The sequence below is a fragment of the Trachemys scripta genome, chromosome 8 (genome assembly GCF_013100865.1).
Source record: "Trachemys scripta elegans isolate TJP31775 chromosome 8, CAS_Tse_1.0, whole genome shotgun sequence".
In the NCBI taxonomy this organism is placed as follows: Eukaryota; Metazoa; Chordata; order Testudines; family Emydidae; genus Trachemys; species Trachemys scripta.
Window position 1 is genome coordinate 56,717,922 of NC_048305.1, and position 24,402 is coordinate 56,742,323.

The 24,402-nt window shown below is 38.8% G+C and overlaps 1 protein-coding gene across 1 annotated transcript in view; it reads left to right on the forward strand.

Annotated features, from left to right (window-relative positions):
* The window catches only part of HMCN1 (hemicentin 1), a 329,872-nt gene that overhangs the window by 204,224 nt on the left and 101,246 nt on the right, over positions 1 to 24,402 (forward strand). Inside the window, 11 exon segments of the mRNA XM_034778414.1 lie at positions 266 to 367; positions 3,314 to 3,490; positions 6,186 to 6,337; positions 7,596 to 7,719; positions 10,706 to 10,881; positions 12,003 to 12,099; positions 14,981 to 15,103; positions 16,558 to 16,719; positions 18,645 to 18,926; positions 20,774 to 20,941; positions 24,162 to 24,275. Of these exon segments, the coding sequence (XP_034634305.1) occupies positions 266 to 367; positions 3,314 to 3,490; positions 6,186 to 6,337; positions 7,596 to 7,719; positions 10,706 to 10,881; positions 12,003 to 12,099; positions 14,981 to 15,103; positions 16,558 to 16,719; positions 18,645 to 18,926; positions 20,774 to 20,941; positions 24,162 to 24,275 (1,677 nt within the window).

Genomic DNA, 24,402 nt, shown 5'->3' on the forward strand with positions numbered 1-24,402 from the left:
GTATCTTGAGTCAAATCCACCTACTTTATTGGCAAAAGAAGCTTTTATTTCTGTTAATGCTGAAGAGCCTGTATAACTAGAGAATGGTCCAACTGCAGATGGGAGCTCATCTGTGGAGGGCCTACGAAAAGGTGGTGTGGGATATTCCCCAGACATTCAGCAGTAAATAAGCACGGTATTTCAGTATACAGAGTGCTTTGAGCAGAGATGTTCTGCCACTGTGTGGCTAAATGAATTAAACCATAATTTTTCTGTCCTTTTTCAGAACCACCCAGTCTGGAGCATGCAGGGAAGATGTTAAATGAAACAGTGGTGGTGAATAACCCAATCCACCTTGAGTGCAAAGCATCTGGGAATCCTTTGCCAAGTATGTATGTTAAAATGAGTCTGTTAACAGGTTATCCATTTTTAAAGGCTTCTGATGGTAATTGAGATTCTTAATGTGAATATAAATCTCTAGTATTTAAACTTGTGAAATCAATAGTACAATGAATATCTAATGGGAAGCTCTAATAAATTTGAGTGATGTACAGTAGATGAAATTTAAAATTAAAGTACTTGGGATTCAGTGATCCCCACTGTTTCCCATTCAAATGAGTGAGAAACATGGATAAATTGTCCTCTCATAACTCTACCACTGGCCAAGTCCACAGTCAGTAACAATGTTAGCAGATGTTATTGTATACTACCTGCTTTTGTGAAAAAATAGACAAAAACAAATCCACTCATCTAATCTTATCAGGTTAATACTGCATAGTGTGGGTCAAATTTACAAAACCCAGTGTAATGCAAAAATGGGCCAACACTGAGGACCCCATCCAAAAACCCACTGTAATCCACTGGGTCTTTCCATACCCTTCAGTGGACTTTGCATCTGGGCCTAGTGTACACGGAAAACCTCAAAGTTTGTTTCCTTATTGGCCTGCTGAGATGGTGGTAGGTTATACACATGTTTTTGGAACTGCACCTTCAATGCCAGCCTTTGAAAATTTGGCCTTATATATAGTCATAATTTAATTCACATTTATTCTTATAGTGCTAAATCCTTCCTCGTTATTTTTCTTAGTCAAACACTCATTGACTCCAATGGGAATTTGCCTGAGTAAGGACCTCAATATTTAGCTCATAATTAGGACAGATGGATCCCTTCATATAAAATAATCTTTACCTAAAACTTGAGCTGAAACAAACCTGAAAGACAAGCTCAAGAAGCTGGATTTCAAACACCCCATTGTTTGAATGTTTTTAGATCCAGGATTTTGGTTTGGATCCTTTCCCACTTTGAACCTCTTTTAAGGTTTGAGAAGTGTGCATTTTTTTCCTTTCTGTAATCTGTATTTCTGAGAACTTCCTGCTTGTGTCAGGAAGTGAAAGAACTATAATAATGTGAGAGAGGTTGTTCTTGTAGCATTTGCTGCCCAGTTAAACTCAGGAAATACTGAAATTCTGCAAGAGGGCTTATTTTTATTTAGTTTATAGTCCAGTTTCTAGAACAAAGCTTTGACTAAAGTTCAAATGAGCATCCAGACTGAACTTTGTACCTTTTGGATCTGATTTTTCCAGTGCCTGTCATCCTTGTGTAGTCATTTACACCTGTAGAAAGTTAGATGTAAGATATCAACAGTTCCAAAGGGTAGGATTGTTTGCCCACTCAGGGCTGGCTCTAGCGTTTTTGCCACCCCAAGCAGGGGGAAAAAAAGAAAAAAAAAGCCGTGATTGGCTTCATTCTACGGCGGCAATTCGGCGGCAGGTCCCTCGCTCCGAGAGGGAGTGACGGCCCCGCTGCCGAATTGCCGCCGAACGGCCAGACGTGCCACCCCCCTATTCATTGGCCGCCCCAGGCACCTGCTTGCTACGCTGGTGCTTGGAGCCTGCCCTGCGCCCACTTGGCATGCACTCTTTTTTCCTCAGCACTGTTTTTTCAAACCTAATGATGATTCGTTTTTTAAAATGATTAAATTCATAGAATTCTACCGGCTCTTCTACTTATGATATAGTGCCATGTGTTACAAACTGTCTAACATGATGAATTTTCAGCGCAGAGCAAAAATTCCACTTGGATCAACTTAAGCATGCCCCCCAAAAAACTTAAAACAAATTAACAACAAAACAAAAACAACCCTACCACCCTCCAAAAAAACCTCCCAATGAATAATCTAGTATATCACTATTTAGATTAGGGAATAGAAGCACCAAGGCAAATCTCACTCCCTTCTTCATGGAGTAAAAGGCAGAGCATTTAGCCCTATTACTGTGCTGGGTTTTCAACTCTGTATAACATTGTGAAGGAGCATCAAAGGTCCTTGAAATACAAAAAAAGGTTAATTGCTACACTGTTGTGCTAGAATGCTACTTTACCATATCTCACCATAATTCTTAATCTCAAACTCCTGTTCAGTTCCATGAGAATTCTTTGTGCTAAATGATGGCAAGATATGGCCTTGAAAAACAACAACAAATCTTGTTTGACATAACTGAAAAAAATAGGGTGTTGCGTGCAGTCACACTACCTTGTGTTGTGATCAGCATGCAGTTCTCACAAGTTAATCAGAGTCAGGCCAATGTATTTCTTGGATGGGAGACTTTCATAGAAAACGTAGGTATTGTAAAAAGTGATTCAGTAGGTAAAGCTTTCATCTGAGTAAGCATGGAACCAGTGTCCCAGCAAGGTGTTAATGAGAACTGAGCTGATGGAAGGGCCATCTTGTGACGGAGATGCAAAGTAAAGGTCCTCAACAGTTATGGTCTGTTATAATCCCCAAACACTCTAATTCCACCACCCTAGTCTAACTCCTGTTAGGATTACTGTATTCTGCCTCTATAAGCTTCCACATGAGTTTCAGTTTAATGTAGTATTTGGGATTTTCTGCCTTGAAGTGTTGTCATGTTGCAGTGTATTTTTAAACAGTTGTATTTCAGTTTAGTAGTAGATGAAGTGGCCCCTATATACATGCTTAATATAACAGTTTATTAAGTGATAAATTGCTTTGGGATGGAAGTATCTATATACATATAAAATTATAGTTGTTGTTGTTGTTACTGAATGTCATAGGTCTATGCAGTACCTTACAAAAAAGTTAGTAGTTATCACTACTATTGTTATAACTTTATTATTACTGTAGTTTAAATATAGTGAATATTGATTTATTGTTAGTTAGCTTTTAGAAAAGCTTAACCAGCATTTGAACAAAGACTGAAAGTTTTAAGATAATTTGAAAAGTATCTTTCTATTGTTGCATAGAGCTAGCTTTGTTACTGCCAGTTATAAGGGTACAGTCAGTAACTTTTCCCTCTCTCTTATTTCACATTGCAGCTATCACATGGTACAAAGACAGTCATCCACTCACTAGTGCTGCAAGTGTCACGTTCTTAAACAGGGGGCAAATCGTTCAGCTTGACAGTGCCCAGATCTCTGACACTGGCATTTATAAATGTGTGGCTGTCAATACAGCAGGAACAGCTGAGCTCTTTTACAACCTGCAGGTTCATGGTAAGTGTTGCACGTCATAAAAACAGTTTGAGGAAAATCTATGTGCATTTTGCCTGCTCTTTTCCAGTTTTATTACACATACTTAATACGCTCCTTCCTATGACTAATCATTTTCTGAGAGGAATTGTGAAGAATACGAAGGCCACATTTCTTTCCTTAGAGCATTGACATGGGAAAACTCAATTGAAGATGTTTGTCAATTCTGATAAGAGAGAGCAGTTTAGCCAAATCTGTCAGAGACTTAAATATTGCTGCTTCAGCAGTTTGAAAAGGTATGGGGTATTGTTTATTGTTGATCATTTTGAACACTACAACAGGTAATTATACTATAGAAAGAAAACAGAAGCTGATTCATAGTTCAGAGGTTTTAGAGGAAATTTTATTTGGGTTGTATACAATTAAATGAAATTGTGAGTCTTTATAGTCACTAAAAACCTGATCAAAACCCCTCAGTCAGTCGGAGATTTTTCACTGATTTCAGTGGGTTTTGCATGCTAGTCCATAGCCCTAAGCCAAATTTTGCCTTCAGAATTTGTGCACACACAACATATTTCAGTGGGAGCCTTCCATGCTAATCTGCTGCCAGAATTTGGCACAATGGTGTCAAGGTTGTATTATTACACTGAAATGCACAAACAGTATGTAATTCCTTTTAATGTTAATTAACCAATAATGACCTTGGGCAGTGCCTTTCCTTGGGATTAATGACCATCTCAGAGAATTTGATGGCCCGAAACACAGCCAAAGGCAATTAACCCCACACAGTCATTAATTCCCAGGAAATGTTTGGTGCCAAGGTCATTATTTCTATTCAAAGCTAAAAATTAAAAAAATAACTCCTAAACACATGGGACTCTTTTTATGGATGCTGGAATTTCAGTTCAGTTTAATACCCTTTGGGTTAGCCAGCTAGATTAGACTCACAGGATTTGTTTGCCATTCCAGATCAAAACATGTCACCCAGTACTGATTGTATCAAAGAAAGATGAAACCGTTCCTAATGCATGTAGCCAGTTCAGTGTGTACCTAATGGGTCTGGGAAGAGAATCCGTTCTGACTTATCCAGTGATCAGTTTACACTATGAAGCATGAGATCATAATATTATTCTTTTTCCCTACATAAGTATGATCATCATGTGTAAATTATTTCTCAATATTTCATTCAATTTAAAGTGGAAGTTATGAACAATGAGGAGATAATGGACTCTAAAGGATTCATGGCAGAACACAGGAGAAGTTATATTGAGTTTAATGAACATATATTTATCTTATCTTGATTCTTGTATCATGCCCATCACTGTAGTGTATGAGCATATTTCTCATTCCATTAATATCTCATTTTATTCAAATTCTGTTGTAAAAACAGTGTTTTGGTTACAGTAGCTACAGCATAAATTATCATTGTGTTCTCATTGTTTAGAAAACAATACTCCAATCTTAACATTGAAGGGAGTTATAGAACTATTTGTAGGTGCCAAATCTTTTGAATTCAAATAAAGTATATTCATATGATTTCATTGTCTGAAGATGTTTGTAGTTGTTTCTCACCATTATAAAACATTTGCAATTATCAAAGAACAATGGATGTTTGTTATGGCAAAGTGTATATAACTGCTTATCTTCCAGCATTTCTGGTTCTACTAGAGCTTATTTATAAGGCAGAATGATTAGTCTGCATCATGGTTTACCAGAAATTGTTCACTCATTAATACAATTGAGCAACTAGTTTGCCATGAATAATTTATCTGATTAACATACCCTCTTTTTCTATACATAGAACATCTGTGAGTAGATCATGACATTCTCTTCTTTCTATGTTAATCATGAAAGGTTCTCTGCAAATATTAAATTGTTATTACAGATACTGAATATTTAAGCTATATTGCTTGGTTGTAATTGGTAAGATATGTCACATGATACTGTTTTAATTTCCTGACTAGATGAGTCAAACATTTCCCACATGCACATTGAAATTTTATTTTCTGCAAATACTCATTCATTTGACTTTGAATTGCAATGATACAAATATTTGTAGAATACAAAAGTTCATTCACTTGAATGTCTGTGGAAAGCAAACATAAAAGGAAAGGAACACAAGGATGGCCAAAGCAATTTATTTAAAAATTCAAGCAAGTGTCCCTTTAAATGCAGCCCTGCAAAATTCTATTCGGCCACTCACCTGAAGCAATTAATTTATGATGTGTAGCTAAGATGTTTTTCATTATTGTGTAAAAAATGGGCAGGTAGATTTTGTAGGCGCCTGGACCTGTAAATTTTCATGTCAATTTCACAAGGTTGATTTACTATATTGCATATGCATTTGCTTCATTAGATTTAGATTAAAAATTTTGCTTTAATACTCACTGGTAAGATCTTTCACAAGGTCTAAATGCAGTATTGTAAACATTTGAGAGAACATTTTCAGATTTTATGTTATAATTTCTGGTTTTCACGGCTGCCCTCTGGGCTACGGGCCCAATCCTGCTCACCGTACTCACACGAGTAGTTCCACTGAAGTTATCTGACTACTTATGTAAGTAAAGAGAGCAGGATTTGGCACAGTGTGGACAAATGACAAATGATGTACTGCCTCGCAGCTGCAGGAAGAAAAATCTTTCCAAAAGTAAGTGGCCCATTTAATTTTGTTGTGATTTATATTCCTCCATAGCTATTTTAAGTTTGTTCTGTTTTTCAGTCCCCCCATCAATTTCTGGCAGGAATGAGATGGTGGCAGTGGTGGTTAATAATCTAGTGAGGTTGGAATGTGAAGCCAGAGGTATCCCTACACCCATTCTGACTTGGCTGAAAGATGGTAGCCCTGTTTCCAGCTTTTCTGATGGACTCCAGGTAACTGATGCAAACCTTAGTACTTGTGGGTTTTTTGGTATCTTGACATGGGTACTTAAAACTACTTCATTTTAATGGAACTGGATTTTTAGAGGTTTTTTAGTGAGGCATGTTGTGCCTTTTCTCTCAAGGTTACTGGTTCCAATCTAGCCTATGCTAGTAGTAACCATAGATATGAAGATTGCTCTCTGTGACCTTTATGAAATTAATTGGTGCTCTCAGTCAAGAGTTCATACAGCTAAAATTGGCACTTCTCAGAGATCCCAAGGAATGAATGAAAAGGGAAATTAAACTGTGCTGAAAATGTGAGGTGATTCATTTGAGGTCAAGACTGGGCCACACTGGTCAGGCAATTTGGGGAAGTTTGCACTGTAGCTGCCTATGAAAACCTGTTCTGTGGATAAATAGAGGCTGTCAACCTAGCACTTTTTCAATGATAGTAAATGTAAACAAAAATGTCCATTAAAGGAATTTAGGGAAATATTAACCATGGATACAATGCCATGATAACTAGTAGGGTGACCAGACAACAAATGTGAAAAATCGGGATGGGGGTAGAGGGTAATAGGAGCCTATATAAGAAAAAGACCCAAAAATTGGGACGGTCCCTATAAAATCAGGACATCTGGTCACTCTAATAACTAGTAGCATTGTTATTAATAAAAAGAATGTATATAGCACCATACAGTAAAATTGAAAGTTACAAGTATGTGCTCAGAAAGGATTCCCGTTGAGATAGCCAAGATAAGACACAAAATAATAGTTGGGAAAAAAGCAGTCTGGGGAGTTGGAGAAGAGAAGATGGAAAGGATGATTCCCGGAAGAAGTAGATTTTAAGGAGAGATTTGAAAGAGGGGAGAGAGGGAATGTGGTAGAAAATGGAGATTGTACCAGGCAGAGAGGGAGGCAAAATAGGTGTGAAGCAGAGAGTAAGAGGCTAAAGCCCAGATCCTGAAAAGACTTTCGAATACAAATAGCCCAATTGGGGCCTGCATAAAATTAAGCATATGCTTCAGTCTTTGCAGGATCTGAGTTGGGAGAAACACAGGGGAAAGGGAAAAGAGATGTAATAGGATCTTTTTTTTTTTTTTTTTTTTTTTTGCTTCAAAATGAAAGATAATGGTTCTAACTCTTAGTCTCTAAGGTGCCACAAGTACTCCTGTTCTTTTTGAGGTTCTAACTCTGATATACTGCAGTATATTACTAGAGAAACTAAGAAGTGTATAATGAACATTGACTTTCAACCTTTCTTTTACAGGTTCTCTCTGGGGGTCGTGTCTTGGCACTGACTAGCGCTCAGATCAGTGACACAGGAAAGTATATCTGTGTTGCAGTGAATGCTGCTGGGGAGAAACAAAGGGATATTGATCTCAGAGTTTACGGTGAGCATTTTGGCAGCTTCCTATAGAATGAACATTGAAATTGATGCCCAAACTGTTTTTATCCATAACAAGGATTCAACTCTTAGAGCTACTTTAAGGAAGGCCGGGCCCAATCTAACGTAAACTAGGAAAGAGACCAGATACTGAGAAGGAATATGTTCCTCTGTGTATCTACAAGACAAGTATAGAAGAGACAGGGCAATGCTAGCTTCCTCCACACTTCCCCGCCAATGTTTCTCAGTCTTGAGCTGGTGGGACCTTCTCTAAGAGTCTCCACAACCCATTACTGGATGTACTTGTCCTCTCTGAGGTTACAGAAAAGGTGAGAGATTTCACCAGCTGTGACAGAGGGTTCTATGCACTGTAGTGATGCATACTTAAAAAGAGCATTGAAATAGAGACTGGTCTGGATTAAACTCAGCTGCATGGAATCTTGAGTAGCTTTGAAGGCTGTCACCAAAAAGTATTATTATTGTTAATACTTAACTCCAGTAGGTAGACTAATTAAGAAATGAGAGGGAGAGAAGAATTTGGAATGCTACTGGGGCCGAGATGGTTAGAGACTTGGTACATACTTGCCCAAACTAGGAATTCGAACAAGTTTGTTAACATATCCTGTAAAATAGATTCATTTTAATCCTTTGTTTCTTCAGAAACAGATTCTCTATTTTTTTTAGTCCCTGCTTCTCAGTTTTGTAATGCAGTTTCCTTTTGAACATAGTTCAAGTCACGTAGCTGAAAGGAGAAGTAATTGGTGAAAAATATTTGGAAATAAATTAGCTTTCTGCAGTATCAGGTCAGCTTTCAATGTTCAGTTCCACAAACTGTCATGAAGAATCTAGGCCTTTTGTAAATTCTACAAAGAAAGTAAGATAAACAGATTTTTTTTTACAGTTATTATATTTCTTATCCACAGAGACCAGACTTTCCCCCTAAATTATTTCCAAGCTGCGATATCAGCTGTTCTGTTTAGTACTTCCTGTGTTAAGAAAAGCAAGACTATATTATGGGTTTTTTTCTCATGATATTTTGAGAGCTGTATTGCTGGTGTATTGAGTAGTACCTTGGGGCAGTTTTAATCTCATATGCACTAATTAAGAAAACATCTTTGTTTTGAAGAAGGTTTGTGGTATTGCTCCTAAAGTGGATGAGGTAATACCTTTTATTGGACCAACTTATGCTGGTGAAAGAGACGTGCTTTCAAGCTACACAGTGCTCTTCTTTAGGTCATTTTAGATATTTCTCACAGACAATCCCAGTGTTTCCTTTTTCTCTCCCCTATATTTTGTTTAATATTACACATCATTTATAGAATTTTAAGGTTGCACAGTTAAAAATAAAAGGAAGTATAAAAGTTAAAGTTCTTGCAGCCTCTTTTATGTCACATTGCAGATGTGTGATACAGAGCAGAAATAAAAACCCCATTAGACATGTGCAATATAGCCAAGCAAATGTTGTTATTAGAACCTCAACTTTTTTCAGTTCTTGATTTATTATATTTTGACTGCAGCTTAATGTTGTATTAATAAAGTTTTTCTATTTAATTTGCCTCCTTTTAAAAATATAGCAGGAAAGGAAAGAAGGGTTGAAACAGCACACTAAGTTGCTTTTTATGGATTGAAGAGTACTGATGCAGTTGCTTTTTAGTTACCTGAGGGATGGGGGGGTGGGGATTTTTTTTCCATTTTTAAAATGAGGAAAAGTGTGCCTGTTTTTTTTTACTCTTCTACCATTCCAAAATAGCTGATGAGCTTTCAGACTTCCCAAACGTTTTCTCTGTGTAGAGGGGAAAGTTTCATTCCAAAAGGTGATTTTTTTCCCCAGGAAGTTATACATGTGTGAAAATGGTGGTGGTGGGGGTTAGTGGGAGGTGGGAATTGTCACAGAAACTGCTACACGCATTTAATTATAGTGTTTGTTCTCAGCAAATGTAATAACTAGCTAGCAAATACCATACATAACAAATAGAGGATAACCATAGAATGGTAGATTATGAACTAATGATGATTAAATCATTAATTATCGTTCATTTGCCTGGAACCATAAACATTCAGCCCGCTCTGGGCAAAATTCTCCTCACTTCCCAAAGACCAGAAAGTGTAGCAGATGAGTAAAATGAAGTTGGGCCATAGAGTTCCTCAACAACTTTCTATTGCTGATTTCCATTAATGGTTCCTTAAGGAACCTAACATGAGATAGTTTCAACATTAGCCATCATGGCATTGCAAGAAGCAGGTTAAGTCTGTCTTTTCTTTCCTCATTTAATTGCTTCTTATTCCAGCCCTTTGAACCATATTTGTTCCATGGTTCTAAATGTCCTCTGACTTTTCAGTCTGGGACTTAAAAACTTTTCTGCAGTTTTCATTTGCTAAATTATATTACAACTATTTGCCTGCTTGCCTTAGGCTTTGTCTATACTAGCATTTTTGTTGGCAAAACTTTTGCCGGTCAGAGGTGTGAAAAAAACACATTCCTGACTGACATAAGTTTCACCGACAAAAGTGCTGGTGTGGACAGTGCTATGTCGGCGGGAGAGTGCCTCCTACTGACATAGTTACCACCGCTCGCTGTGGATGGTTTAAATATGCTGTCAGGAGAGCTCTCTCCCACTGGCATACAGTCGCTACACAGGAGACATTATAACAGCACAGCTGCAGTGGTACAGCCATGCCGCTGTAAGGTCCATAGTGAAGACATAGCTTTAGTCTGTATCTTCACCATCTCCCTGCAAGCAGAATTTCACCATTTCTTTCCACTCGGAATTTCACTAACATCTCTCGTGGTGAGAACTCTTTGTACACAATTGGGACAGTATCTCTGATACGTGATCGTAGACCAGCTGTTTCATTCCACACACAAGGTGCCAAACTGGCTGATAGCTGTCGTCTTATTTTTAATAGGTGGGTGTACTAACTCCTCAGTGTGTCTTGTGAAAATAATATGTGTTGGCCAGGGGATTTATTATTTGTTTTATGTGTTGTTTTAGTTCCACCAAACATTATGGGAGAAGAACAGAATGTCTCTGTGCTCATCAGCCAAGCAGTGGAGCTGCGCTGCCAGAGCAATGCCATTCCTCCACCCATGCTGACTTGGCTCAAAGATGGCCGACCTTTGCTGACGAAACCAGGCCTCAGCACCTCTGAAGATGGAAGTGTATTGAAGGTAAAGTTCACTTGTGAGACTCCTGTAGCGCTTACTTCCCCAGCCGCTTATCAGTCATGAAGGCACTATTCTTTTTCCAGGCTACCAGCTACTTGAGAGGAGATCTTTACAGCATTAGTCTCATTGATGCTAATATGAATAATGGATGAGTGCTATGGGGAGCTGTCATAACCATAGGGGTAGCCTAAATTCCTCCTTACCTGTAAGGGGTTAGGAAGCTCAAGTAACCTGGTTGACACCTGACCAAAGGAACCAATGGGGACAAAAGATACTTTCAAATCGGGGGGGAGGGGGAAAGAGGCTTTGTTTGGGTTCTTTGTTACTGTGGCTGTTCGCTCTTGGGACTAAGAGGGACCGGACATCAATCCATGTTCTCCAAATCTTTCTGAACAAGTCTCTCATATTTCAAACTTGTAAGTAACAGCCAGGCAGACGCATTAGTTTATCTTTTTTTTCTCAACTTGTGAATTTTATCTTTGCTAGAGGGAAGTTTATCCCTGTTTTGCTGTAACTTTGAAACTAAGGCTAGGGGGGTTCCTCTGGTCTCTTTGAATCTAATTACCCTGTAAAGTTATTTTCCACCCTGATTTTACAAAGATGATTTTTACGTTTTCTTTTTAATAAAATCCTTCTTTTAAGAACCTGACTGATTTTTCCATTGCCCAAAGACCCAGGTTTGGGTCTTTGATCACTTTGTAACCAATTGGTTAGGATATTATTCTCAAGCCTCCCCAGGAAAGGGGGTGTAAGGGTTTGGGGGGATATTTTGGGAGAAGAGGAACTCCAAGTGGTCCTTTCCCTGTTTCTTGTTAAATCACTTGGTGGTGGCAGCATACCAGGTTTTAACCTAAGCTGGTAGAAATAAGCTTAGGGGGCTTTCATCCGGGTCCCCACATCTGTACCCTAAAGTTCAGAATGGGGAAGGAGCCCTGACAGGACCACATATTCCTGGGTTTTTAGGACAGTGTATCATCCCTGCTAAATTTATGTTTAAAGTTTTAGATTGACTGATGTAAAAATAAACAATTTCACCCTAATAACATTTAATACATAATACTCTCTACACAAAATAACAACCTACTCATCAAAATGAGAGTCAAAAGGTTTAATTTTATTTCTAGATTGAAGAAGCTCAGGTTCAAGACACTGGACGTTACACTTGTGAAGCCACAAATGTTGCTGGGAAAACAGAAAAGAACTATAATGTCAATGTTTGGGGTAAGTCTATAATACTATATCAAGCCTGGGGACAAAACTCTAGTAAAGCTGTGAAGCATAATGCTGGAGCACACTGTGTTTCATATGTAGTTCATTTCTGAGGTTGATCCTATGCTGCCTATATAAATAAGCCATGCTTAATATTTCACAAGGAGCTTAGAAATTAACATGAGACTACACAAATGTTACCTTCAGGCAAACCTAAAATGTATACCTATGCATTATGATACATGGAGTGAAGAGAGCAAAAGGACAGTTTTGCCCACATAAAAATATTAGGCCACATTTTCAGTACGACTTCAATTTGGCTTCTAAATTAATGTAATCTAACTTTTAGACACCCCACAGTCTCAGATTTGCATGCATAAACAGTACATATCCACTATGGGTAGTTAGATATATAACTAACTAATTTGTTTACTCCAATGTCATTTGGATTAAACCCACATAATTTGAGTTTTTGGGGTGTGCAATTTTGGAGTCTGAGAATCCAGATTACTCTCTCATAGTTATATTCATTCTGCACAGTTTAACAGTTGTAAGTAATAACAATAACTGTAGTAAAAAAAAAAGTTTATAGTAGACGGATATGAATCAGAAATCACACATGTTGCAGATATTGAGAAGGTGCTATTTTAGCATAGTCATTTTCTGACCATAAATGTACTTTAAAAAATCATAATCAGTTTATTCTGTCACCAGTCATAAACAATTATCTGATTGCAATTTTCTGATATCAGTCAATATGTGATTAGTATGACTGATTACTACTTTTTAGTATATTTATCTAAAACAATGTCAAGTTTGGTGGATGGTGCCCTACCAAGTAAGTGAGACCTGAATGGAATCCTAAACCATGTGACTTTAATGTGATAAATGACTTGGTTTACAGACAATTAGACTGCTGATTCTGTTTTATTATAAAGGTATGAAAACTGTCCTGTTTAGGTGAAATTCACCTCAGTGCAGGGGGCCAGAACAAGACCCAAGAACCATTTAAGTTCACATAAATCCTCAAAATAGAGTGTAATGGGACTAAGAAGGGCATATATGCCTTGTGCTGGTCATTGATACTGCCTGAATTTCACCCATTATGAACAACAAAAAAATAACCTTAACAAAACTAAATAATTCCTTTATTCTGGTGATATATGTCTTCAGTGCACATATTTTGAGCCTAATTTTTGGCTTCCTGTTAGTGACCTGCAAAGTTAGGTGCAATTACTTGTTCTCTCTTAAATGCAGTCATCAAAAGGGAGGCCAGGTTTTTTAAATCTGGCTTTGTATGTATAAAGCATGATACTCTAGATAAATATTATATTTTCCTGAACCCTCATAAATCAGAATTTATTTGAAAAACAGGTGATATAAAATCTTAATTTAGACTGGCATTTATGTGGTGTTTGGGGGTTGTGTTACAATGTGGACGATGCCTTGGATGTACCTAGTCTCCACACACTTGTCTCCACAAACCAGCAACACATCCACTCTCTGCATCTCCCACCTTACATCCAATCCCAATTTTACAGCAGACTCTCACTGTTGCAAAAGATTCTTCTCTGGCATCAGCAGAGGGAGCTAGATTTGCCCCTTTTGTGTGCAGAGAGCATTTTAATACCATTTTGAAGGAAGAGATAATTTTGTGTTCATTAGCAGCATTGACTAGAAAAACTTAATGGAAACCAAAAGTTGCCTGTAAAAGCCATCTGTGGTTAACTGTTTGGAATGAAATCCTTTGTTTACTCCTAGGAGCAGAAATGGTGTTTGCCATATTTTTGAGTGGTAAATACAGGAAATGTGTCCGTCTGATTATGTTCCGAGTATTAGTGAGATCCCCAGAGCTAACTCTAATTGCAGAAACTTTCAGAACACAGCCTATGTACTAAAGATAATATTTGTCTCCTTGGAGACTGGCATAAGCTTAATGGTTTGAAGCAGAACAAATGAAACCAGAGCTTGAAACCAGTATAATACAGTATAAAGCTTTACTGTCGCCAGTGTTGAAACTCATGCATCTGTTTCTGCTTAATAAAAAATTATGGGACTCAGAGGGCTACAGTGTCAGACAGAAATGCTTTCCTATTTTCATGTGGTAGAAATGTGTTGGATAAGCCATTCACTAGTGAGAGTCCCTTCTCCCACTTCAGCCTGAGGTATCCACTGCTTCTCCTGGTCGATTTTCAAGGATTTACTATTGCATGTTAAGGAAAGTTGCCTCCCCAGCTCCAAGCAGGCCATTATCCCTTCTTTGGGAACTGACCCAAAATATTAAAAACTGTTGAAGATCAGAGTGAAAATGGATTGGCCTTTCTTTCCTGTGCTTCCTTTCCTGTTGCATAATAACTGAACAGAGGGGACACTCAATATTAGACTCAGCAAAAGGTCATGCTTCTTGAGGAAGCATGCAGACAATCAAGGACTTTGTGGCCAAAGGACATAATCAAGATCGTGGCTGTGGTTGAATTTTAAAAGGGGCTGAGTAGCTTGCAGACTTACAGTATCTAAAGGTTCATAAACTAAGATAATGAGTTGGGCAATCATTCGGGGTCAGATTCTGCCTGGCAGGTCTGTAATGTAGGTAAGGGCATAGGAGCCTCCTCTTATGGTGCAACCTGCATTAGAGCCAGTCAGAATTGCAGAGAATGTGTTCAACAGGGGGCAGGAACTGCTCAGATTCCCCTGGAGGAGGGAGCCAGTCACCCAGAGGGAGTATGCTGTACCCCACAAAGGGGTACTCCTCCAGGGCAGTGGATGCAGTACCTGTGTCCTGCTCAATGCACGATGGTGTTCCATTTGCTTTTACCAGGTCTGACATTAGCCCAGTATTAGCCAGTCTCATTCTGGTTCACTGAGTGCATTTTTTGGTATTTTTTGTTTTCAGTGCCACCAAGTATTTATGGTTCAGATGAACTCTCCCAACTGGCAGTAACTGAAGGAAGCCTTATCAGTTTGGTATGTGAATCCAGTGGTATTCCACCACCAAGCCTTACCTGGAAAAAGAACAGTGAGTTACCATTGTCAATAGTTACAAAAGAAATTGTTAATTTTCTTCTTGCAATTTTCACCATTTTTCCCCTCAAACACTTTGGGAGGAATTTTCATAGGAGCCTAAGGAAATTAAGGTGCTTAAATGCCATTGAAATTCAGTGCTAATTTCAGTGGGATTTCCTTAGGCTCTGTTTACATGCCCAGCCTCAGCGTGATGACAATAGTATCTAGGTACAGTCATTGCCATTTGTGATTTACTGAACTTTCCTTTACCCAAATCAATATTCAGAGGGATCTGTAAATCCTTGTGCTTCAGGGTATAAACTGATTACCAGCATATGTCCCCCTTATGATTTAGTATTGCACAGTTAGGCCATTTTGAATTTTTCCACACGACCCTTAAGCATTAACCAGTTGGAGACAGGATATCAGACAAGATAGAATCATTGAACTGTTCCAATATGGTAATTCCTATGTTCTTAATCAGTCCCAGTGTTTAAGTCTAAACATGCCTTTCCAGCCTGTCTTATCTATTTATCTGTATATCTATGTTCTTTTTAGGACGCTGTTCTTTGTGGTATCTGAATGCCTGAACCTAACTGAATTTTGTAGGAGTTGTAGGAAGAGAAATGTTTGTTATAAAACACTACTTTTACTTAATAGAATTTTCGAACAAGATTCAATTGTGGCAAATCCTTATTATGATGCATTATCATTTAGTCATTTTGTCATCTTATAGAACAGGGGTCGGCAATGTTCGGCATGCGGCTTTCCAGAGTAAGCACCCTAGCGGGCCGGGCCGGTTTATTTAACTGCTGACGCGGCAGCTTCAGCCGATCGTGGCCCCCACTGGCCGCGATTCGCCATCCCGGGCCAATGGGGGCGGCGGGAAGCTGCGGCCAGCACATCCCTCGGTCCTCGCCGCTTCCCACCGCCCCCATTGGCCTGGGATGGCGAACCGCGGCGTGTGGGGGCAGCGATCGGCCAAACCTGCCATGTCAGTAGGTAAAGAAACTGGCCCAACCTGCTAGGGTGCTTACCCTGGTGAGCCACGTGCTGAACGTTGCCGACCCCTGTTATAGAAGTTAAAAAGGCAAATACAAGTTGTCTTATTACTGTATATTAAGGCCTACATTTTCACACTCAGGTGCCTAAAATTAAATTAAAAAATTTCAACATTGAGAAAAACATTTGAAAGTGGCAGCTTCATTTTCTGAGCACCCAGGGCTCACACTTCTCAGCACCTTCAAAAATCTCCTCCATAAACAAATGTACGATTTTCAAATGCACAAATCAGAGATAAGCATCCAAAGTTAGGCATCCAAGTTTGAAAATTTGGGTCTAAGCAACTTCTTTATTTTTATGAGTGGCAACTCTAGGCTCAGATATTTCTACAAAGAGCCAGTGGAATTTACTGAACAACCTCATTACCATTCTTTGTGTTTTTATCTGAAAGAATCTCTCTTGCAGGTTCTCCATTGCCGGCTGACCCTACAGGAAGAGTCAGAGTGCTGTCTGGAGGCAGACAGTTGCAGATTTCAATTGCTGAAAAATCTGATGCTGCATCCTATATGTGTCTGGCTTCAAACATAGCTGGAAACACAAAGAAAGAATACAATTTGCAAGTTTATGGTAGGTCATTATGTAATATTCTTTATATGGTTATAGATCTGGAAAATCAATTACGTTATGAAACCTTAATTAGTAAAGCTGTGTTAAGACTGTAAGGTTTTCAGAGAGTGACTTCCAGATGGAACAACATCAGCACAAGATCCTACTTGCTCAGCCAGAGTGAGGTTTAATTTTTGGAGTCACCTGAAAACCTGCTGGCTGCATACCATAAGGATATTGATTCAGAGCTCAGCTGAAATAATATGTAAGGCACCCTGACAGTGAGTCCAGCCACCAGATGGGAAATTCCTGGAATTGATTGAGTCTGTTCTGATATATAACAGATACAGATGCAAAAGTGATTTTCACTTGAATTCATCCTGAAAATTACTTTCTGCTGTGATAACATTACATATAGGCTGTGTTTATTTAGGAGTATGTTTTGCATGTGGTATAATACAGAAATGCTCTGATACACACTTATTACACACATGTTATACAACAAATACATTATCTGTTATTGTAAATAGTAAAGGACACAATACTGAGACAGCCTAAAAAAAGGCAGCTAAGGAAAAATGATGAGAATAACTAAATACTGAAATTTTTAAAAACCTTGCAGATATAGAACGCTTTTCAGGCAGAAAAATCCTGTAACATTTCAACAAACAGACACGTTTTGACAAATAGGGAGGAACTGGTTGAGAATTTGAAAGTGGAAGGCAGCTTAGGTGAAAGTAGTAATGAAATGGTAGAGTTCATGATTCTAAGGAATGGTAGCAGGGAAAAGAGCACAATAAAGATAATGGATTTCAAGAAGGCAGGACCCAAGGATCTTTTATACAATTTAATGTCCTCTTTGACAAGTTGGGGGTTCCTCTGGGAACAAAATGTAATTAGGATGACTTTGAAGGGGGTCCATAACCGGAACTTAGCTATAGAATTAATATAAGGCAATTTGCTTGTTCCTCCACCATTCACAGATTATTTGCTATACATTTCAAAGAGAGATGAATACAGAGATATCCCATGTTTACAATTCATTTAAATGCTAGGATGTTCTTTTGATCTCTGAATTATCAGACTACGGCATAGACAGGGACTGTTGATTACATTGTCAACCCTACTCCTGCATATGTAAATACACAAAAACACAAACATTATCTTCTTACATGTCTTTTGAGGGTTATTTATTTTTCAGGATGTTTAACCCTTTCTGGCCATGCGTCACAGTAGTTAAGCACTGGAATAAATTGCCAAAGGAGGTTGTGGAATCTCCATCTTTGGAGGTTTTTAAGAGCAGGGTAGACAAATACCTGTCAGGAATGGTTTAGATAATACTTAGTCCTGCCATACGTGCAGGGGACTAAGCTAGATGACCTTTCGAGGTCCCTTCCAGTCCTATAATTCTATGTTTATAAAGTGGTTTGGGATCCTTACACACAGGCAGGAATCACTTCACCTACCACTGAAATGTAGCTCCCTTTAAGTTGAAATCTACCTACAGCAGCTCAACACAACTATTTGGGACTGAAACTGAATAAGAATGAAGCAGCCATTTGAAACTGCAAGGTGAATATTAAGTCATTAAAATGCAATTAATACTTTAACTGGAAATTAGCCAAAATACTAGGATTAATACTTATATTCTTGTGAAAAAAGCCATTGACCACAAGTGGTAAAGACATTTTTACATGCTTATGTTTTTTCACATCTTAGCTTCAGTAGCACAGTGTCTCCTGACACCAAGCATTATCTGAGTACCGACTCAGAAGACAGAGTGCAACCTACTGAATTGCCAGTACCACTTTCTGCAGCAGTGTGGTGTTTCTTGGTGATCTCCCTTTTAAGTACTTCACTCATTCTTATGTGTAAGAATCAGTGCACATTCTGAACCTCCGCTTCTCATGCTAAAGTTCTACATTTTGTTTCCTTTTCTTTAATAGTTCGCCCAACTATACTGAACAGTGGGAACCACCCGTTTGAAGTTATTGTAACCCGAGGGAATAATGTTTCACTGGAGTGCAAAGTACTGGGTAACCCACAGCCAGCAATAACCTGGATGAAAGATGGTCGTCCCCTTGTCAACGGGAGGGGAGTAGAAATACTGAATGATGGACATCTTCTTCAGCTGAAGAACGCCCAAGTATCTGACACTGGCCGCTACGTGTGTGTGGCTGTGAATGTGGCAGGACTGACTGATAGGAAATATGATGTAAACATTCATGGTGAGTAGGGGAGATGAATGGAGCAGGCAAGGTAGACACAGATATGTTTTCAGGTTTACTCGGGGGCAGTAAGGAAACAGTTGTCATATTGCTGTAGATGTTCCAGTTGTGCCTATCACATGCTCTAGACACATTACATAGATTAAAGCACAAATGTTATTTTAAAAAACAAAACAAATACAAATCTTCTAATCCCTAAACATAGCCCTCCTAAAATCAAACCAACCCCCGTCTCCATCCCAGCTTCATCCTAAAGAAAAAGCTGGGAAAATAGTCAGGTCTTGCAGAGCATCCTGAAGGTAATCAAATCTGGGCTCAGATCCTCTAAGATAGGAAATGAGTGAGAAACCAAGAAAACTCTGCTGCTCGTCCTCACCTGATAAAACTAGGTGGATGTTAGCTTGGATGCACTGAAGAATCACAGCTGCTAAGGTATTGCATGAGGATAGAGACAGTTTCTCAAGTAGTCAGAATGCAAACCAGTTAGGACTTTACAGGTTAAAACCAAACCTTACATTTCATTCAGAAATCAGCTGGTAGCCTATGCAAGTTATGGAGCACAAGTGTGCATGTGCATCCAGCAAGAAGGAACAATTAATGAGCAGGCACTAGCTGCAATATCAGAATGGTTTCATTTATAGCCCCAGGTAGAGTACATTTCAGTAACCTAACTTCAGTGGCATGGATTACAGTGTGAGTATCTGCATTTAAAAGAAAAGCCATGGTATGTGATTTCAAAAATCACTGTGTCCAGTCTATTCAGAATGGGACTTTATCTACACTCTGGCTATCCTTCCTGTTTCATCAGACACAGGTTATTTGACTACCGGGTTAGGGTAGCTACTGTATCAATGGATGAGGATGACTGATTATCATCACTAACATGGTCTGTTTGACAAGTATTCTGCCACAGATCCCACTGAAACACGAAGGTTTATGAACATCTTGAGATAACAGGAGCCATGCAGCCCATCTCCAATTCTAAAGTCTTCCTATAAAATGAGAAAGAGAAACAGCAACTAGAGAAGAAAGGGAGAGGAAGGGAGAGAAAAAGAAATTAAGTTGAAAATGAAGAAAATAAGTTTATTTCTGTAATTATTAAAAAAGAGAGGTGAAAATTACACGGGTGTTCTTTCTAGTTGGAAGCCTCTGGGATGGCAAATTTTCTTTTTTTATTTCTAACACTTCTCTTATTTTATTATTAAACTTGGATGTATTGAAGAGAAAATTGTAATCTTAATATGCTCGCAGACTCAGATCTGTTCCTAAGCCTGAATTTCCTGCATGGAAGTGTAAAATGTGGAACCGTGCAAAACATCAAATTATTCCTCTTCCTAACAATGAAAAACCGACAAGAGATTTACTATTGTTATTTAAATCACTGAAAGGGGGGGGGGGGTTAGATCATATTTTTGCTTTTTCTATTAGAAAAAGTACAGTATTCTGGCAATCTGACACAATTTTTCTTAACAATTCACTAGCTGTAAAATGGACATAGCAAGCAAAATGTAATATTGTGTACTAACTATGATTCTGAACCCACAAAAGGATCTAAGGGGATTGATAGAATCAGGTCCAAGATGTTTATATCTTCTGCCTTTGTGACATGATGTCTCAATAATATGAAGACTGAAAATGTTAAAATGATGGTACTTTGCTACTATGTAACTAGAATAGAAAAATAAAGTTACTCTGCAACTGTGCAGTCCCATACTGGTCAGGATGGTTTTAGCTACAGTGAATTAATTTGTTAGTTTAAAGAATGTGGTGTGCCTTATCCAGAATTAATCTTAGTTATTTTTATTCAGTGTTATCAGGTGTGTTTTTTCCTTTGTTTTGCTTTGTAGTCCCTCCAAGTGTTGTAGGTGACCTGGAAGTGCCTGAAAACATCAGCACGGTGGAGAAAAATCCTGTCACTCTGATCTGTGAAGCATCTGGAATTCCCCTGCCATCAATAACATGGCTGAAGAATGGAAGGCCTATCCCCTTGAATAGCTCTGTGAGAATTCTGTCAGGTACAGTTGAGAGTCTGATCTACTAATAACACAAGCAGAAATAGGAACTCTTGCTGAGTGCTTGTCCATTAAAGAAAGACACACATAGCTTAGGGTCAGATTGGCTGCAGCATTTATTAAATAGCCAGTTGAACCAAATCTGAACCAAGCAGAAAGTTCTTACCAAATTTCATTTAGAGCTATGCTAACTTGTGCAGATGTGAGAATCTCAGAGCTGTTGCAATGCATGGCTTGCAGCCCAGTATCCAGAGGTGTGCAAGAGCTAACATCTACAAGTGAGATCCCACTCTGGGATTTGGCAACCTGTTGATTGGTCCAACCTGGTAAGGGCCTATGCATAGGAACATTTATCTCCAGAGCCATTTCAAATGGCAACAGCTTACCTTGTGGGTGCTGATAGGTGTGAGGCTCTCAGTGTGCATGTGCACCATGAAGTCAGCTTAAGCTTAATCAAGCTTTTACCTCTGGATCATATTTTTTTTTGGTTTTGGTTTTGGTTTTTTTTTTTGTTTTTTTTTTTTTTTGGCAAGGACTCACTAACTGAGCATAAAACAGAATGAAAACCCAAATAATAAGAGAACTTTCCCTTGAATATATGTGGGTCTGCAGTGACTCTAAATACCAGAACCAGAGGAAAACCTGCTTGTGTGCCCTTGGATTTAAAGTGGTAAATTCCTTTTTAACCTCAAAGCCAATCAGATCTAACCCTAGAGCAAACACAGAACAAGAAATTAAGATGGTTTGATAAGACAGAGCACCTTCTGATAAAAGCCAAAAATGACAGCCCTTGGGCACACCATACAGCAGGTCATCAGCTGGAATGAAAGGAAGTACAGGCTTTTGAGTGCCTAACCTATAGCCAAGCAGGTGGGGAAACATGTCCCCTCCCGAGGCAGAGAGCTAGGAAAAAGCTTGTTGCATCTAGAGGAGCCCCATTACACTAAGGCAGGAGAAGTGTCCCAGGCAATCAACCCTTAAGACTTTGGACTCTGCCACTGGCCAATCTGATTGGCCAGTCATCTGAGTGATAGCTGCAGGTGCAATTGGGATCTTTGACTTCTAACCTCAGTCTGCTGGGGCCATCTAGAAAGGCCTGGCCCTTATGCCTTTTTCTGAGGGGAGGATTGACACAAGAGTGTCCTAAGTGAGAAGACTGTGATTTCCATTCCAATGAACCACATTGCTCCAAGACTGCAGAGAGGGGAGAGAGCAGCCTCCTGCATGACTGACACCTGCAGTGTTACTCTGCATGTGATCGCTGTTTGGTAACTTCATATTTAAAATACATAATTGACTTAGCAGCTCTGAAGCTAACAAAGGGATATATGGACTCAATCGAAAACACTTTGAAGTTGATGAGAGTCTTTGCATAGACTTGTGTTGGCTTTGGCTCAGGCCCTTTTCAATGTTCAAGTATTAAAGGATGACCTGTGCAAGGTTTGGCAACTGAGTGTGGCTGGGAGAAATTGATAAGTTAGGATGCTTCTCTTAAGTTGGGTCTGCAAAACTGGACTGGAAATCTAATGAGAAGTGATTTTCATGAAGTTTCTAGTTCTTCTGGTTGGGCCAGATGCATTACCCAAAGCAGCCCCTCTCTTGGGATTTCAGCCCCTCTGTTCTCAAACTTGCCCAGAACTTGGAAGAGGAGCATGAACATGGAAAAATAATGGAAAACAAACAGAACCTTGTCAGAAGTTCAAAATAGTTTGTTTAAAACTTGCATCTGGAGATTTGAAGGATATTTTATTTTATCTGAAATAATTTTCCCATCTCTACACTTGAACATAAAAGGTTAGTCCTATTTCCAGTTATATGTTCCCTTTCTTAGCCACAGTATGTATGAAAAGAGTTTGGGTGTCTGGTAATTATGTGACATAAACCTTATTTTTTGATCTGATGTTGGTTTTCTGCTGTGTAGATGAAATTGCCATCACCTCAAACAACCTCTTTTGATATCAGTTGTTTCCATTCTGTCCATTGATTGCTTCAACCCACTCTGATGTCACTAACTCCACAGTGCTCAGTCACTGCTGAACTCAGAGAGATGAGCCATGGAAAGTCCTCAAGTTATCCCTGAATGCTGGTGAAGGGGGAAACTGACAATTACCCCACACCTTGTTTTCTTGTAAACCTTACATGCTGGTGTGTAATCACTCAGGAAAACTGCACAGAGTGGTGGTGAATTCTGTTTTTTTGTTTTTATGGCCTTAGAGTTGAAGTTTGGAGTTTTCTTTGGTTTTGCTTGTGAAGATGCTGAGGGAAGAATCCCTAAATTAATATCTTAAAATAATTCACCCTTTAACTCTGCCAAAACAATTCAGTTCTGTAGATCAAAAGCATGCTTTGTGTGGCAGGGGATCAAAAACTGATGGAGTGGCCCACACACTGCTTCCATTCACTCTGAATCCTCCTCTGTTTGTCCATGTTTTTTCTCATATGGTTCCTTTTAAAAACATGGGAAAAAACCCATCACATCACATCTGCATGAAGATAGATAATAGCTGTAGGAAATGGAAGAGCTTTTAGCAAGTTTTAGTATATATATGATGGGGCCAAACCCTGCCAGCAAAGCTGTGCAACTTTTGCTTTGCAAGTGTGAGGAGGACAAGATACAAGGGAAGACACACAGCCCTCTGCAGATGTTTGCTCAGTACACCGCTCAGAGGATGTTGATGGAGGAGAAGCAATCAACATAATAAGAAATTACCTTTTGCCTACTAAAATTGTTGCCTACTTTTATGGATAATACCTAAAAATAATATTAAAATTAGAATATATTTAGAGAAAATTAAAAAAAAATGCTCTTCTTAATTTATGTATTTGATAGCATCTTGTGTTTAGTACATTTATTTTCCATGTGTAGCCAGCGAGGTGTACACCAAAGCACTTATATAGGTGATAGTCCCACTGACTCCAATAGGAATAGTCACATGATCAAAGTTAAGCACAGGCATAAATGCTTTACTGGATTAGGGTCTGATCCTGACCCAGTGTAATCAATGGGAGTTTTGCCAATGATTTCAAAGGAAGCAGAATTGAGCCCAGTCAGTTTCTACTGTTTGAGAGTCTTTTACATAGCATCAGGAGATAATTTATTTTTAAACGTGATTGTAAAATCACAAAAATGGTTTGGATGCATTCAGTGTGGGATTTTTGGCATCCTTTATTTGTTTTGGAGGCTATTTTAATACCTGTATATTCTTGTGGCTTTTCTCTTCAGGGGGTAGGACACTACGTTTAATGCAGACTAAAGTGGAAGATGCTGGTCAATATACCTGTATAATAACCAATGCTGCAGGAGAAGCAAGGAAACATTTTGGCCTTTCAGTTTTAGGTAAGTATATGATTTTGATGAAAGTAGATAAAAAGTGTAATACTGTATGTTTCACCAGCATCTATATTAAAGTTTATACATAGTTCCTCTTAGGGCTTGTCTAGATGAACAGTTAGTGCATAGCAAG